Source organism: Scyliorhinus canicula, chromosome 10, assembly GCF_902713615.1.
Source record: "Scyliorhinus canicula chromosome 10, sScyCan1.1, whole genome shotgun sequence".
NCBI classification, from domain to species: Eukaryota; Metazoa; Chordata; class Chondrichthyes; order Carcharhiniformes; family Scyliorhinidae; genus Scyliorhinus; species Scyliorhinus canicula.
Genome location: NC_052155.1, coordinates 99,151,569 through 99,169,298, shown reverse-complemented (window position 1 = coordinate 99,169,298; position 17,730 = coordinate 99,151,569). Strand labels below are relative to the sequence as shown.

General features: G+C 45.5%; 1 protein-coding gene across 1 annotated transcript in view; it reads right to left on the bottom strand.

Moving 5' to 3' along the window:
* LOC119972546 (syntenin-1-like) overlaps window positions 1-17,730 on the bottom strand; it is a 53,409-nt gene that overhangs the window by 22,388 nt on the left and 13,291 nt on the right. Inside the window, exon 3 of the mRNA XM_038809418.1 lies at window positions 3,115-3,193. Within this exon, the coding sequence (XP_038665346.1) occupies window positions 3,115-3,193 (79 nt within the window). The remainder of the gene's footprint in view (window positions 1-3,114; window positions 3,194-17,730) is intronic.

Here is a 17,730-nt window from a genome sequence, read left to right as displayed (position 1 = left end):
CCAGTGCCATGGAGTTTCATAGGTGGACGACCACACTCGTTAGCGAGTGATCTTCAAAAAAGGAACAGAATCTCATCGACATATCTGATGGATATATAAACTCTCAGTCCAGGTATTCCTATCAAGTAAATAAAACCTCCAACTTAAAAACGATTTTCAGTTAATTTCAATATCTTTAATTTCTCTATCATTTATTCTATTTCTCATGAATATTCATTTAAAACTTTACTTTCATACTCAAAACACCAAAATTACCGGCATAATACATTCTCCTCAGTCTCAACTCTTGTGCAAATCATGGAAATAGAGTCTGCAAAGAATAAATCAGTATAAAATACAGAAGTGTTAAAACAGTGAATCGTCTATTGCCACGAGCTATGTCCACTCCACAAGTGGTGCATCACATATGCCTTGGAAGTACACTGACACTGCTTTAAAGTTAAATATGCCATTAGGTACAAATGTGTTAGTCTGTTGCCATGGTTCAATTATCTCCAAGGACACAAGTTCTAATTAAGTGAATACAGCCTCAGGTCATCAAGTAGAAAACTCTCGGTCCTAAATAGATTATCTATGCCACAAGCAGGAAATTGGTGCGTCTTAGTCATACCAATCCTGTTCATCATCACGCAAAGATAAAAAGGCAAGGGGCACATCATTTGAAATGCACATTGAATCCCCTTCAGAAGCAAAATAAAACAGTATTCCTGCAGCCTCTTAACTGTGCCACCTATCATACTTGAGCTAGGGTTCGGACTACAGTATGATCAATGAGCCAGTGGCTTAGTGGTATTGTCACTGGACGAGTAATCAAGTGACCTGGGTAATGCTCTGGGACTAGAGTTCCAGATTGGAATTCAATAAAAGAAATCTGGAATTAAAAATCTGATGATGACCATCAAACCATTGTTGATGGTCATAAAAATCCATCTGGAACGCCAGATGGATACCCCGTGTTATATAGTCGGGAGGGATTACCACATACAGTCCGTTCCTCCACTGATGAATCAATACTCCTCCATGTTAAACACAACTTGGGAAGAAGCACTCGGTGGCAAGGGCACAAAATGTACTCTGGGTGGGGGACTCATTGTCCATCACCAAAAGTGGTTCAGCAGCACCATTACTGATTGAGCTCCAAAAGACATAGCTGCTAAAATTGATCCTTGGCAGGTGATGAGGGAACCAACAAGAGTGAAAAACATACTTGACCTCAATTGATAGAGCCAAGATATTCCACAACCAATGGATTAGACCTCAGCTCTGCAGTCCTGCGACATGCAGTTGTGAATTCTGGTGGGCAATTGAAGCTTTTGGAGGCAGTGGCTCTGCAAATATCCAATTCAGTGATGGGGGAACCCAGCACATCAGTGCTAAAAATAAGGCTAAAGCATTTGCAACAATCTTCAACCAAAAGTGCCAAGTGGACAATCCATCTTGGCCCCCTCCTGAAGTCCCCAGCATCACAGATGCCAGTTTGCTGCCAATTTGAATAACTCCACAAGAAATAGAGAAATAGTTGAAGACACTGGATATTGCAATGGCTACAAGCCCTGACAATATTCCGTCAATAGCACCGAAGACTTGTGCTCCTCTAGCCAAGCTGTGCCAATTACAGCTACAACACTGACATTAGTCAGTAATGTGGAAATTTGCCCAAGTATATCCTTTACACAAAAGGTAGGAAAAATCCAATCTGACCGATTACCAACCAGTCCACTCTCGATTGTCAAAGACAAAAGGGGGCATCAACAGTATTACCAAGTGACAATTGGTTAGCAATAGCTTGCTCACTGACATTTAATTTGGATTCTGCCAGGGTCACTCAGCTCCTTACCTTAATAAAGCCTTGGTTTAAGCACAGACAAAAGAACTTGATATCAAGTTGACCGTGTGTGGCATCAAGGAGCCCTAGCAAAACAGGAGTTAATGGGAATCAGGGGGGAAACTCTCCACTGGTGGAGTCATACCTTGCAGAAAGGAAGATGGTTGTGGTGGTTGGAGGTCAAACATCTCAGTTCCTGGACATCAGTGCAGTAGTTCCTCAGGGTGGTGTCCCAAGCCCATCCATTTCAGCTGCTTCATCAAAGATCTCCCTTCCAAAATGAGGATGTTCGCTATGATTGCACAATGTTCAGCACTATTTGCTACTCCTCAGATACTAAAGCAATCATTTCCAAATGCAACAAGAACAGGAAAATATCCAGACTTGTGCTGACGAGTAACATTCGCGCCACACAAGTGCCAGGCAATGTCCACCTCCAACAAGGAAATTAACCTTTACCCCTTAACATTCAATGACATTACCATCGCTGTATCCCCACTTTTGACATCCTGAGTTGATCATTGACCAGAAACTGAACTGGACTAGCCATATAAATACTGTGGCCACAAGAGCAGGTCAGAGGTTAGGAATCCTGCAGAAAATAACACCTCCTGACTCCCCGAAGCCTGTCCACAACCTCCAAGACACAAGAATACACTCCACTTGCCTGGGTGAGTGCAGTTGCAACAACACTTGAGCAGTTTGACACCATCCAGAACAAAGCAGCCCATTTGATTAGCACCCCATCCACAAATATTCACTCCCTCAAGCACCACGTACAGTGGCAACAGTTTCTATCATTGACCTACAACCACTACCATCTTGAAGGACAAGAATGGCAGACACATGAGAACACCACGACCTGGAAGTTCCCCTCCAAGCAACTCACCATCCTGACTTGGAAATATATCACCATTTCTTCCCTGTCATTGGGTCCAATTCCTGGAACTCCCTCCCTAATAGCACTGTAGGTGTGTCTACACTACATTGGCTGCACCAGTTCAAGAAGGCAGCTCACCACCACCTTCTCGAGGGCAATTACAAATGGGCAATAAATGCTGGCCTAGCCAGTGACATACACATTCCCTAAATTAATTTTTTGTAAATGAAACAGAGTTGACAATCATTTGATTAACAGCATTTAGATTTTGTGGCCTTAAAGAACATAGAGTCACATGATTTGGCATAATGCACTTGTTCTTATAATACATCAGGTGATCCAGTGTTTCTGTCCAATACCACATTACAAACTCTCTTGCCGACCATCTCCCACAAAGACAGTAACTTACCATCATCTGACAGTGGCGAGGTTGCAGTTTCAGCCAAAATTGCAGGAGTTCCAGAATGTGCCAGATATGAAGCTTGAGCCTGTAAAACATGTTAAACATCTGAAATACTGACATTTCAATCAGCAAGTTTGAAATATGTATTATATATTTGTTAGGTACATGAAATAAAAGAGAAAAATAAAAAATGGAAAAGCTTTCATTTGTGAAGTACTTTTTCAATACTTTTTCAATTATGGGCCAAATGGCCTCCTTCTGCACTGTGTAAATTCTATGTAAAAAAATTCTTCAGGTGCAGAGAGAGAATTCAGAATTCTCAGCTGGTATGGGAATTGAACCTGCGCTGCTGGCCTTGTTCTGCATCACAAACCAGCTGTCTAGGCCACTGAGCTATGGCAGCTAAAGGTAGGAATGAGGGTTTGAGCAGCAGGCGCGTAGAGTAAGGGAGAAGGTAGGTGATGCTCAGGAGGTGAAGTCGGTGCTTGTTTGTGACGGGGGGAAAAAAAAGTGGGCAGCACGGTAGCATTGTGGATAGCGCAATCGCTTTACAGCTCCAGGGTCCCAGGTTCGATTCCCAGCTTGGGTCACTGTCTGTGCGGAGTCTGCACATCCTCCCCGTGTGTGCGTGGGTTTCCTCCGGGTGCTCCGATTTCCTCCCACAGTCCAAAGATGTGCAGGTTAGGTGGATTGGCCATGCTAAATTGCCCGTAGTGTCCTAAATTGCCCTTAGTGTTGGGTGGGGTTACTGGGTTATGGGGATAGGGTGGAGGTGGTAACCTTGGGTAGGGTGCTCTTTCCAGGAGCCGGTGCAGACTCGATGGGCCAAATGGCCTCCTTCTGCACTGTAAATTCTATGTATCTATGTAATACTAGAGAGACATTAGTTCATGGAAGTTTAAAACTGACACTATGAATGCCAGAGTAAAGGACATTATCATTTAATAGAGTATATATGATAGTTATAACATTGTGCACATCAAAACAATATTCTGCAATGATTCTATTACACTCTAGCTTTCAAAGATGGTCACTGACAAAAAAAAATGAACTTCAATAGAATTAAAATTAGAAGACAGGAGAAACATTTGACAGGAAAACGATGTAATCAGAGTGTAGTCAAAACCCTGAAAAAATATATGGATGTATCACAAAGAATTGGAAAGATATACAATTAGCAAAACCGCAGCAACAATTGTCATGGCTGGTGTTCAAGAGTGCAACAACCGTTATCGTGGATTGGCTAGAAGTAAAAGCAAATTTTCAACTTTTCCTATTTATTTCTCTTCTGAAGCAGAGTGCTTGGTCATTCTTTTAAAACATTTCAATTGAGATTATTACAATGGGATATAATTACAGTTCAGCTCATTTCATATTTTTTGCATGGTGTCTTGAACGTCACAAATAACATCACAAATGTTTCTGTTGCATAAATCAACATTTTCAATTGCAATTGACAATCTATGGGCATTTGTTTGGAAAAAAAAATGGAAAATCCAACGCTCTCCTCTCAGGCTCTTTCCCCCTATTATCATAAACTAATAAGGCCTGTTGACTTCTGCCATGGAATGAGTGGTCACACATTTTGTGGCTCCCGCTCAAGGCAGAATGTTTTGGTCTTTTCGGGCATAGTATTTGAGGAGTGCCTGTGGAAGGTAATACTCCTCTGGTGTGGTTGGTGGATAGATCTACGGACAAGGAGTGGTGCAAGAAAGAGCGAGCAACGGGAGGAGACTCTTCGTCGTCCGCCACAGTAAAAGATGGAGGAGGATTTGGGGGGGGGGGGGGGGGGGGGGGGGGGGGGGTGTGCTCTGCCCACCCAGTGGTCGATGGAGTAGTTGATAAGAGTTTCTGAGCAATAAGCGCCTGCAACAGAGGAAAGAGGCCCAGGAAGACATGGCCAAAGGGGTGGATCTACTGAGATCTGGGATCAAGCAAGTTGAGCAGAGACTGGAGTCCCAGGGCCAGGATATCCAGAAAGTGGAGGTGGCAGTGGGGGAAGAACGTAGTGTAGTTGGCCACGTTGGGAGTGATGCGGGAGAGCCAGAAGAGGCTGAGGGATAGGGTGGAAGATCTGGAGTATCGCTCCAGGAAGCAAAATTTAAGGATGGACGGGATGCCTGAAGGTGCAGAGGCCACTGCTTATGTGGCAAGGATGCTGAATAAATGTACCAAGAAATGTACCTGGGAAGGGAGTGAGCTGTGGCTGTACCAGGACCTGGGTGCGGAGCTGGCAAAGGAGTGCCAGGTTTAGTCGGATTAAGGCTTCCCTCGTTGAAAGAGGTAAAGTTTGGGGTATAGTACCTGGCCCGCCTGTGGGTGACTTTCCAGAAATTAGTTTTCATTTCGACAAGTCAGAGGCGGCAATGAAATTTATGAGGGACAATGCACTGGGAGGTGTTTGGGGACGTTGAACTTGAGGCGGTGTGTATTTTTTAATAAGTGTTTGGTAGTGGGTTTTTCTGGGGAAGGTTCTTACAGGAGAGCGGTGATGGAGAGAGTGCCGTTTGGCTACTGGACAGTTAAGATATTCTCTCATAGTATAGCTTGTTGCACTGTGAAGTTTGTTTATTGACAAAAGTTTGATATTTATAAGAGCGGGAATGGAAAACAATTGAATTAACCTAGAATGATTCCTAAAACTGAATGCAACAGTGTATTCAGGGGTCGATGGTTGGGATGGCCGGGGGTGGAGGGGCCTTGGGCAGGTGCCACCATGCTAGCTGGGCGGGCTAGTTAACAGGAGTGAAGTGAGGGGTTGCTGACATGGTCTGGTTGGTGTGACGCCGTTGGGAAGGGATCAATGGCAGTGGACCTGGAGGGTCACGTGACACAGGCTGGTTCAAAAAAAGGAGACAGCTGATTGGCAGGGGAAGACGGCGAAGAGCCTCCCGTCCAGGCTGGTTATGTGGAATGTGAGGGTGTTGAATGGACCGTTGAACTTTTGCACGTCTTCATCCATTTGAGTCTTAAGGCAGACGTGTTTTTTTTGCAGGAGATGCACCTGAAGCTGATGGACCAGATGAGGCAGAGTTGGGTGGGGCAGGTGTTCCATTCGGGACTGGATATGAAGACGAGGTGGCGGCGGTGTTGGTTAATAAGGGGGGGGGGGGGGGAAGAAGAGGAGATCGAAGAGATATGTGATGGTTAGTGGGAGGTTGGAGATGATGCCCGTGGCTCTGGTGAACATTTATGCCCCGAATTGGGATGACATGGATTTTGAGGTCCAGGAGCTGAGGGGTTTATGGAGTGCATGGTGTGTGTGTGTGTGTGTGTGTGTGTGGGGGGGGGGGGGGGGGGGGGGGGGGGGAAGGGAAGAGCAGACGTGTGGAGGTTTGGGAGGCCAAGGGTGAAGGAGTTTTCATACTTCTCCCATGACGTGCACCAAGTGTACTCCCGGATTGATTTTTTTTGCACCCGTTGTGAAGGCTGGATGTGGGCTTGCTGGTGGATGAGGTAGTGTGTGAGCGGGTGAGGGGTGCCATTTGGGGCTACGTGGAGCTAAATGACATGGGGGAGGTCACATCCACCACGCTGTGGGAGAAACTAAAGGCTGTAAAGGGGGGGGGGGGGGGGGGGGGGGATATCAATTTGGGCACATAGGGATAAAATGGAGCAGGAGGAGAGGGCAAAGCTGGTGGATGCGATTTTGAGGGTGGACAGGAGATATTCAGAGGCGCCAGAGGCAGGAGGGTCAAAGGAGAGGCAGATGCTCCAGATGGACTTTGGGCTACTTTCTACAGAGAAGGCAGTAGGTCAGTTGCGGAGGGCCAGTGTACGAGTATGGGGAAAAGGCAAGTAGGATGTTGGCCCATCAGTTGAGGAAGCAGGAGGCAATGGGTGAATCAGTAAAGTTAGAGAAGGGTACGGTGGTGATGGACATGGAGGGAGTGAATGGGTTGTTTTACAGGAGGCTCAGGTATTTGGGAATCCAGGTGACGCAGAGTTTGTTGCAGTTACATAAATTGAACTTGGCACAGCTGCTGGAGCAGATAAAGGGGGACTTTAAGAGGTGGAATGTGCTGTCGCTGGCAGGGCAGGTACAGACAGTGAAAATGACAGTGCTGCGGAGGTTTCGGTTTGCTTTTGAGAACCTCCGAATTTTTGTTTTGGGAACGTCAATGGGCTGATCTCCGGGTTTGTGTGGGCGGGGAAGACGCCCTGGGTGTGGTGAGCAGGGGCAAGGGGACTGGCGTTGATGAACATGAACTAATATCAGGAGGCGAACATTGCAATGGTAAAGAAACAGGCTGTTCGTGAGGGAGCAAGTAGAGGCTGCATCATGCAGGGGTGCATGTTTGAGAGCTTTGTTGCTGGCGCCTTTACCGTTTTTACTGACCAAGCACTCCACCAGCCCAGCGGTGGTTGGCCCAAAGGGGGTGTGGGAGCAGTGGAGGCAGCATTTGGGAAGGAGGGTGCCTCGGTGTGGGCGCTGATCTGTAATAACCATACATTTGCACCGGCGGCGCTGGATGCGAGGCTTAGGCGGTGGTGGCAGGATGGGATCGAGTGCTTTTGCAACTTGTTTGTAGGGGAAAAATTCATGGAGCTGGAGCTAGTATACGAGTTGCCCAGCGGAAATGGCTTTAGGTACCTGCGGGTTCTGGACTTCGTAAGGAGTGGTGCGGTCCTTTCCTGGGCTGCTGCCCCTGGCATTGAAGGAAATGGTGCAGTTGAAGGACAAAATAGGGGAGGGGAAACTGTCGGACATCTACAAGGAGTTAATGGAGTGGAAAGGAACCTTGGTGGGGGATATTAAGAGGGAATGGGAGGAGGAGCTGGGAGGGGAGATAGGAACCGAGATGCGGATGAGGCCTTGTGGGGGTGAACGCATCCTTGTCATGTGAGCGGTTAAGACATATCCAGTTTAAAGTGGCACATAGGGCTCACAGGACGGTGGCGTGGAGTAGTATGTTCTTTGAAGGGGTAGAGGATAGGTGTGGGCAGTGCACAGGGCGGGAGAGGCTGAATCACGTTCACATGTTCTGGGCATGTCGGAGGTGCTGGGTGTGGAGGTGGTTCAGTGTCCAGAGGGGGTGATATTTGGGGTGTAGGAAGACCCAGGAATCTAGGGGCGAGAGCACCCAATGTTTTGGCCTTTGCCTCCCAGAGACGGATTTTACTAGGCTGGCGGGACTTGGAGCTGCCAAAAGCGGGAGTGTGGGTGAGCGACCTGGTAGAATTTCTGAGGCTGGAGAAGGTCAAGTTCGTTTTGATGGGGTCAACAGGGGGGCAGATGGGGCGTGGTTGTTGATTCTTGATTGAAATGTTCGGCTCTGATTTGTGTAAATGTCTTGAATAAAATTTTTCTAAAAAAAGCTTTTGCCTGTTTGTTTCAACAAATGTGGGCAGCACGGTAGCACAAGTGGATAGCTAGCACTGTGGCTTCTCAGCGCCAGGGTCTCAGGTTTGATTCCCCACTGGGTCACTGCCTGTGAGCAGTCTGCAAGTTCTCCCCGTGTCTGCGTGGGTTGCCTCCGGGTGCTCCGGTTTCCTCCCACAGTACAAAGACGTGCAGGTTAGGTGGATTGGCCATGATAAATTGCCCTTAGTGACCAAAAAGGTGAGGCGGGGTTACTGGGTTATGGGGATAGGATGGAAGTGAGGGTTTAAGTGGGTCGGTACAGACTCGATGGGCTGAATGGCCTCCTTCTGCACTGTATGTTCTATGTTCTAAATGTGAATTTTGATTTTCTTTGTCACACTATTGTATATACCAACGTGAACTTGTGTTTCACATGAACTTTTGTCCCAAAGCCCTTTACAGTTAACAAAGTACTTCTAAGTGTAGGGATTGCTGTAATGTAAGAAACATCTTTTACTGGAGTAGGGGTGGATGAGGAATGAATAATAGCCAGGACAGCTTCAAATAGTCTTACATATGCTCAAATAGGTCTCAGCACTTGAGTTACAATTCATCCAGAAGATGCGCATTGCACATCTACACTATCGTAGTGTCTACTTTAACCAGATTAACTTAAGACAAGTCCATTACCAACTTAGAATAGTGTATTTGTATTCTCTGATTAAACTGTTCATGATTCGAGAATGGGCAGCACAGTGGTTAGCACTACTTCTTACAGCACTGAGGATCCTGGATCGATCCCGGCCCTGGGTCATTGTCTGTGTGAAGTTTGCACATTCTCCCAGTGTCTGCAGGGGTTCCACCCGACAACCCAAAGATGTGTAGGTTAGTTGGATTGGCCACATTAAATTGCCCCTTAATTGGAAAAAAAATTTGGATACTCCATTTATTTTGTTTTAAATAGCATGTTGAGAAATTTGCTCGATCACAAATTTAAGGAATGAAATATTTTGATTTTAGCTAGGTAGTTGACACCATCCCACCTGTGCAATTATCATAGAATTTACAGCGCAGAAGGAGGCCATTCAGCCCATCGAGTCTGCACCAGTCCTCTGAAAGAGCACCCCACCCGAGCCCATACCTTCACTCCATCCCCGCAACTCCGCCTAACCTTTCTGGACACTAAAGGCAATTTAGCATGGCCAATCCACCTAACCTGCACATCTTTGGACTGTGGAAGGAAACTGGAGCACCCGAAGGAAACCCACGCAGACACGGGGAGAATGCACAGACTCCGCACAGGAAGTGACCCAAGCCGGGAATCGAACCTGGAGCGGTGAAGCAGCTATGCTAACCACTGTCCTACTGTGCCCCCCTCATTAATCCATATGCCTAGAAGGCATGGTAGAGGAAGAATTAGCTAATCCAGAAAAAGAAAATAGTAATTGTCAACAGAAATTGATCAATCTGGCCAGGGCCTGGCTAAACCAAAGGATTGCACTCAAAAGTGATGATCCCAGCCCTTTCATTTTCAGCATTTACTATTTTCCTCCAGTTTTACTGCAAACTCAAATGCATTTGGATAGTTTGGGCTCAGGTAGCAAATGGAATTTAATGTGCACAACGACAATGTTGAGAGACAATAGAAGCTAACAATGGAAATATAAACTAAACGGCTCTCTGCTCCAAACACTAGCAGGGGATGTTAACATTTAGCTCACGAAAATGAACAGTAACTTGTAAAAGGGAAAAGAAAATGAACTGAATCTTATAATGCTTCACCAGCAGAAAAGAGCACAAATCGGAAGTCTGCACAACATATTGGTACAATTACATCTGGAGTACGGTGTATAATTCTAGTCATATTATAGCAAGGCTATCCAGGCACTGAATGGAGGAAAGGGCACCCAAACTGACATCTGGCTAAAAACATATCAGCGACAAGGAGACACAGAATGAACAGCCTGACATTGTTTACCGAAAAGAAAGAAAGCCCAGGGGAGAGATTATTCAATGTTCTTAAGGGAGCAGAAATTTGATCTCAACAATATATTTTTGAACATTACAAATTCCAGAGCCAGGGGAAATGGTTAGAATGGTCTAGACAGAACTAATATGAGGGGGGTAGTGAATGTTTCGAACAGACTGCCCAGAGAGAGACATTGGAAGCAGTGCAGAAACAAGGACCAGATGGACTGCATTATCTGGTCCTATTCTTTAATATAGCCCGATGCAAGGGAAACTGCATGGCACAGCAGACTATTACCTTTGAATCTAGCATGAGTCAGAGGTAGAAACTTCTGCAAAATGTGTATGGAGAAGACTCATAGTATGCTTGGGTCCATGGCATAAAACTACCCTTAATTATCACTGATACTGGCAGCATAACTGAGAAACTGAAGGATATCTACTATATGAAATGTAATGTCACTCATACAATGGAGGTTGGTAGTGAGTGTCAAGACAGATTACAAAAAAAACTTATGAAACTGGATGTGCTCCCTTACTTCCATTCACTTGTTAAAAATTAGCATTTCACTTTATTTTCATATATCTGCCATATCCCATTTCTCTCAGTTTACCTTCCCCCTCCCCACAGTGCACTTTACCTTCACTGAGAGGTAAATGACATGTGAAATAAACAAAATACTGGAATTACTGGGTGGAGGGGTTTACCTCATCAACTCTTCCTGGTGCTTGGATGTGGGGACCCTGGCGACCTACTGCTCCCCAGACCTGGAATACCTGACCGTAAAGTGCCACCCATACTATCTTCCACACAAGTTCACTTCAGCCATTATCACAGTGGTCTACACCCCACCCCAGGCAGAAGTGAGGAAGGTGCTGAATGAACTGTACACAGTCATAAACAACTACGAAACAGAACACCCGGAGGCCTTGTTCATCATGGCCGGAGACTTCAACAAGGCCAACCTCAAGAGTGTACTGCCAAAATTCCACCAGCACATCTCCTGTCCCATCAGGGGCGACAACATTCTTGACCACTGCTACTCAAAAATCAAGGGTGCCTACCGTTCCATCCCCCGACCGCATTTTGGGAAAACAGACCATAAGACTGTGCTCCTTCTCCCGGCTTACAAGCAGAAAATCAAGCTGGAGAATCCAGCTAAGAAGGTTGTGCAGTGCTGGTCCGAGGAGACAGAAGAGCTCTTATGTGACTGCTTAGAGACAGTGGACTGGTCCATATTTAAGAACTCAGCGACTAACTTAAATGAGTATGCCATCACCGTCACAGACTTCATCAGCAAATGTGTGGACGACTGCGTGCCAAAGAAAGCAGCACATATGTTCCAGAACCGGAAACCATGGCTCAACCGCGAGATTGACTCCCTACTGAAGGACAGATCTGAGGCAATCAAGGCAGACAACCCTGTCCTATACAAGAAATCCAGATACGACCTCCGCAAAGCCATCCGAGATGCCAAGAGAGAATATCAAACTAAGCTAGAGTCACAGACAGACTCTCGGCAGTTGTGGCAAGGACTAAACAACATAACGGGCTACAAAGCGAAGCCGAGCAGTATCTCTGGCAGCAGTGCACCCCTCCCCGATGAACTTAATGCATTTTATGCTCGGTTTGAGCAGGTAACCAACAATCTGCTGTCGAGTGCCCCAGCAGACCATTATTCACCCATACCCACCATCACAGCTTCCGAAGTCAGATCGGCCTTCCTAAAAGTGAACCCACGGAAGGCGACGGGCCCGGACGGGATCCCTAGTCATGCACTCAGAGCCTGCGCAGACCAGCTGGCAGAGATTCACATACATCTTTAACCTGTCCCTACTCCACTCCGAGGTCCCCACCGGCTTCCGGTCCACATCAGACGCCATTTCCCTGGCGCATCTCGAAAACAAGGACTCCTACATCAGACTCCTATTTATTGACTACAGCTCTGCCTTCAACACCATAATCCCAGCCAAGCTCATATCAAAGCTCCAAAATCTAGGACTTGGCTCTCTACTCTGCAACTGTATCCTCGATTTTCTGACCAACAGACCACAATCAGTAAGAATGAACACCAACACCTCCTCCACAATAGTCCTCAATACTGGTGCCCGGCAAGGCTGCGTACTTAGCCCCCTACTCTACTCCCTGTACACACGATTGAGTGGCAAAACCTGGTTCCAACTCCATCTACAAATTTGCTGACGATACGACCATAGTGGGCCAGATCTCGAATAACGACGAGTCAGAATACAGGAGGGAGATAGAGAACCTAGCGGAGTGGTGTAACGACAACAATCTCTCCCTCAATGCCAGCAAAACTAAAGAGTTGGTCATTGACTTCAGGAAGCAAAGTACTGTACACACCCCTGTCAGCATCAACGGGGCTGAGGTGGAGATGATTAGCAGTTTCAAATCCCTAGGGATGCACATCACCAAAAATCTGTCCTGGTCCACTCACGTCGACGCTATCACCAAGAAAGCACAACAGCGCCTATACTTCCTCAGGAAACTAAGGCAATTCGGCATGTCCACATTAACCCTTACCAACTTTTACAGATGCACCATAGAACGCATCCTATCGGGCTGCATCACAGCCTGGTATGGCAACTGCTCGGCCCAGGACCACAAGGAACTTCAGAGAGTCGTGAATACCGCCCAGTCCATCACACAAACCTGCCTCCCATCCATGGACTCCATCTACACTTCCCGCTGCCTGGGGAAAGCGGGCAGCATAATCAAGGATCCCTCCCACCCGGCTTACTCATTTTTCCAACTTCTTCCATCGGGCAGGAGATACAGAAGTCTGAGAACACGCACGAACAAACTCAAAAACAGCTTCTTCCCCACTATCACCAGACTCCTAAATGACCCTCCTATTGACTGACCTCATTAACACTACACCCGGTGTGCTTCATCCGATGCCAATGCTTATGCAGTTACATTGTATATCTTGTGTTGCCCTATTATGTATTTTCTTGAATTTAGTTTAATTCCCTTTTCTTCCCATGTACTGAATGATCTGTTGAGCTGCTTGCAGAAAAATACTTTTCACTGTACCTCGGTACACGTGACAATAAACAAATCCAATCCAAATAGCAGTCAGCATCTATAGAGTTCTATTGAAAGCTATACTTCAATATCATAACCAGTCTTTTCACTTTATATAATAACCTGCTGTATATTTTCATGACTAGTTTTAGGAAAAATTACAAATGCTGAAAAGATATTAAATTACTGATCAAGAATAAGTAAACCAGGCTTACTGACAAATTTTTTAATGTAGTTTAGTTAATAATACAGCAACATCCTAGACTTAACTGAGATGATTATAATAATAATCTTTATCATTAGAACCAGGCACCAGTGCTCCTATTAAAAAACACAAAAGTCTGTGTTACTAATCTCTGGAAACATCTCCAGTACAAGAAAATATCACCGTGAACATCTCTTGAATTCTTCAGACGCTGGCCTCTCACGCCCTAACCCCACTGTCAGCTGTGTCTCGCCACTGACAACTCTACCCTCAGTCTCCTAGATCCCAAGCATTGGAATTCTAAATCTCTCCATTTCACCTCCTTCCTTCTCTTCAAATCCTTTCTTAAAACCCACCTATGATGATCAAGCTTTCGATTCATCCTTCTAACATATTTTTGCTTTTTGTGTCCTTCTTTCCTTTGAACTTACAGATTTGAATTAAATTCTAGGTCTGTGTAGATTTGCATGCTCCCGCAGTGTCTGCGTGGATTTCCTCCGAATGCTCCAGTTTTCTCTCAGTCAACAGGTATTCAGGGTGGTATGGGAGCGGGGAGATGCAGCATCATGTAGGGGCACAAATTTAGGAACACTGGTAACGGCGCCTGACCCATTCTCCCCGGCCCGGTACTCCACAAGCCCGTTGGTGGTGGCGGCTCTGAGAGTTTGGGGACAGTGGCGGAAGCATATGGGAGTGGAGGGGGCATCGGTGTGGGCTCCAATTTGTGGCAATCACCGGTTTGTCCCAGTGAGGTTGGATGGGGGGCTCCGGAGGTGGCAGAGAGAGGGTAAAGACACTGGGAGACTTGTTTAACGATGGGAGCTTTCCTTGTTTGGAGGAGGAGTTTGAATTGCCAGGTGGGAATGGGTTTCGCTATCTGCAGGTGAGGGACTTTGTGCGAAGGTAGGTTTCGATCTTTTCGCTTCTACTACCACAGACGATACAGGACAAGACAGTTTCAAAACGGGAGTCGGGGAAAGGAAGGCCTCGGAAATTTATAAAGAGCTCATGGAGTGGGAGATAATGCAGATAGGGGAGATAAAGTGCAAGTGGGAAGATGAGCTAGGTAAGGGGCTAGAGGCAGGTCTGTGGGAGGATGCACTGAGTAGAGTCAATACGTCCTCATCATGTGCCAGGCTCAGCCTGATACAATTCAAGGTGGTTCATCTGGCACACATGACAGTGGCCCGGATGAGGAGGGTCCACAAATCATGTCCACATATTTCAGTCATCTCCGAAGCTTAGGGGATTCTGGCAGGGATTTCCCGATGTTATGTCCACAGTACTAAAAATGAGGGTGGTGCGGAGTTCAGAGGTGACAATCTTGGAGTGTCGAAGACCCAGGAGTCCAGGGGGAGATTGGCCTTTGCCTTCTCGGGAGACCCGAGACGGATCCTATTACCCTAGAGGGCTCGGAGCCCCTGGAAATCGGGGTTATGGGTTAGCGACATGGCTAGGTTTCTCAGGCTTGAGAAAATGAAGTTCATCCTGAGAGGATCATTATTAGGGTTTGTCCAGAGGTGGCAGCCGTTTATCGACTTCTTCGGGGAAAACTAAACTGTTAGCAGATACGCGGGGCGGGGGGGGGGGGGGGTTTTAGTTTAGTTCAATTTAAGCGGGATCAGCGAGGAGATAGAGGTCTTGGGAATTGTGTGTATAAGCCACATTGGCGGGGTATGGTTATGGGGATGTTATGCACTGAATTATGTTTACATTTGTAGTTCTTGTTGTAATAAAACCAGAAATGCTTTAATAAAATGTTTGTGTCAAAGGAAAAGTGTGCAGGTTAGCTGGATTGGCTATGCTAAATTGTCCCATAGAGTCCAAAGATTAGATGGGGTTATGAGCCTAGGTAGGGTTCGCCTTCAGAGGGTTGGTGTATCTTGATGGGCCGAATGACCTCCTTATGCACTGTAAGGATTCTATGCCGTTGCACAATACACTCAGATCTGCGCTTAAGTGCCTGTTTGTTTGATGCACGGTAAAAGGAACCTTAACCTTCTTCCAACTGAAATCCTTCTCGATTGACAGTGTCTTTGAACAAGGAGGTCTCTGCACGATCCATCCATTTCTCTACGCCTTGGCATGTCTCTTTAAAGTCAGATACTTCAGTTCAATCTGATCACAGAGTCCCTTGTAATTCTCCAACACAGGAGCATTGGTTATCACAGCTTTCAGGCCGTCAAATGCCTGTTGAAAGTCTACTGAAATTTGAGGTTTCTTCAGCAAATCCATCAGTGGAGCACTCACGCTAAAAAACATTTGCATAAATGTTCGATCAAATCCACTCATGCCAAGAAATCGCATTATTTCCTTTCGCCTGGAAGGTATCGGAAACTCCTCAATAACTGTTGTCTTCACATCCCGTGTGACCATTCGACCCTGTTTGATTGTATGGCCAAGGAAAGTGACTTGGGCTTTTCCAAATTCACTTTTAGCTAGGTTTATCACCAAACCCGCCTCCTGAAGTCGATCGAATAATCAAATAACTCCATCAGATGTTTCACATGTTCTGTCCATGTCTGGCTAAAAATTACCAGATCGCCGATGTATACCGCACAATTGGGTAATCCTGAAACAAATTTGTTAGTTCACCGTTGAAATGTGCTTGGTGCGTTTTTCATACCAAATGGCCTAACTTTGAATTGGTATATACCATCTGGAGTCACAAAAGCGAAAATCTCCTTCGCCCTTTCGGATAAAGGTACCTGCCAGTAGCCTTTAAGTAAATCCAGTTTGGAAATAAAAGCTGATTGTCCCACTTTCACAATGCAATCCTCCAAATGTGGGATCGGATAAGAGTACATTCTTGCAACTGCATTAACCTTTCTATAGTCCACACACAACCGTCGGGTACCGTCTGGTTTTGGTACCATCATTATGGGTGAGCTCCATTGGCTGTAACCCACTTCAATTATGCCATTTTTAAGCATACTCAATCTTTGTTAACCTGTGCCAATTTTAAAGGGTTAAGTCTGTATGGACGTTGTTTGATTGGAACAGCATTTTCCACATCAAGTATAGTAATTTTAGTACTTCCCAATTTATCTCTACAAATGTGCCCATGTGATATCAATAATTCTTCAGGTCAGTTTGTTTTTCCTCTGGAAGGTAACACAACAATTTATCTCAATTTTAGAACATTCTCATTTTCCAATTTAATTTGAGGTATATCAAATTGACAGTCATCTGGATTTGGTTCGGCAATTTGAGTTGAATCATTAAAACCTCCTCCTTTTTCTCTCCTTCCCTTTCAAAGTACCTTTTAAGCATATTCACACGACACACTTGGTGAGTTTTCCTTCCATCTGGTGTTTTTAACCACATAATTCACCTCACGTAATTGCCTTTCAATCTGGTGAGGTCCACAAAACCTTGCTTTTAAAGGTTTACCTACTACTGGTAACAATACTAAAACTTTATCTCCACTGGCAAAACTACGAACGTTGGCTTTCTTGTCCGCTACCCGTTTCATCACATTTTGTGCAACTTTCAAATGTTGTCCAGCCAATTCACCTGCTCTATTTAATCGTTCCCTAAAATTTGACACGCAATCCAATAATGTAGTTTCTGATTACTCACTCACCAATTTTTCCTTAATCAATTTAAGTGGTCCTCTTACCTCATGACAAAAAATTAGTTCAAAAGGCCTAAATTTGGTTGACTCATTTGGTGCATCCCTAATTGCAAACAGTACGAATGGAATTCCTTTATCCCAATCCTCTGGATAATTTTGACAATAAGCCCTCAACATTGTCTTTAATGTCTGATGCCAACTTTCTAACGCTCCCTGCGATTCTGGATGGTACACAGTTGATATAAATTGTTTTATTCCTAAGCTATCCATAACTTCTTTGAATAACCTGGAGGTAATATTTGATCCTTGATCCGATGTATTTCTGTGGGTAGTCCATATCTAGTAAAGAATTTAAGTAACTCTTCCACAATTTTTTCAGCTGGAATATGATGTACTGGAATGGCCTCTGGAAACCTAGTAGACACATCCATCATAGTCAAAAGATATTGATTCCCGTTTTTTGTTTTAGGAAGCGGTCCTACGCAATCAATTAGGGCCCATGTAAAAGGTTCCTCAAA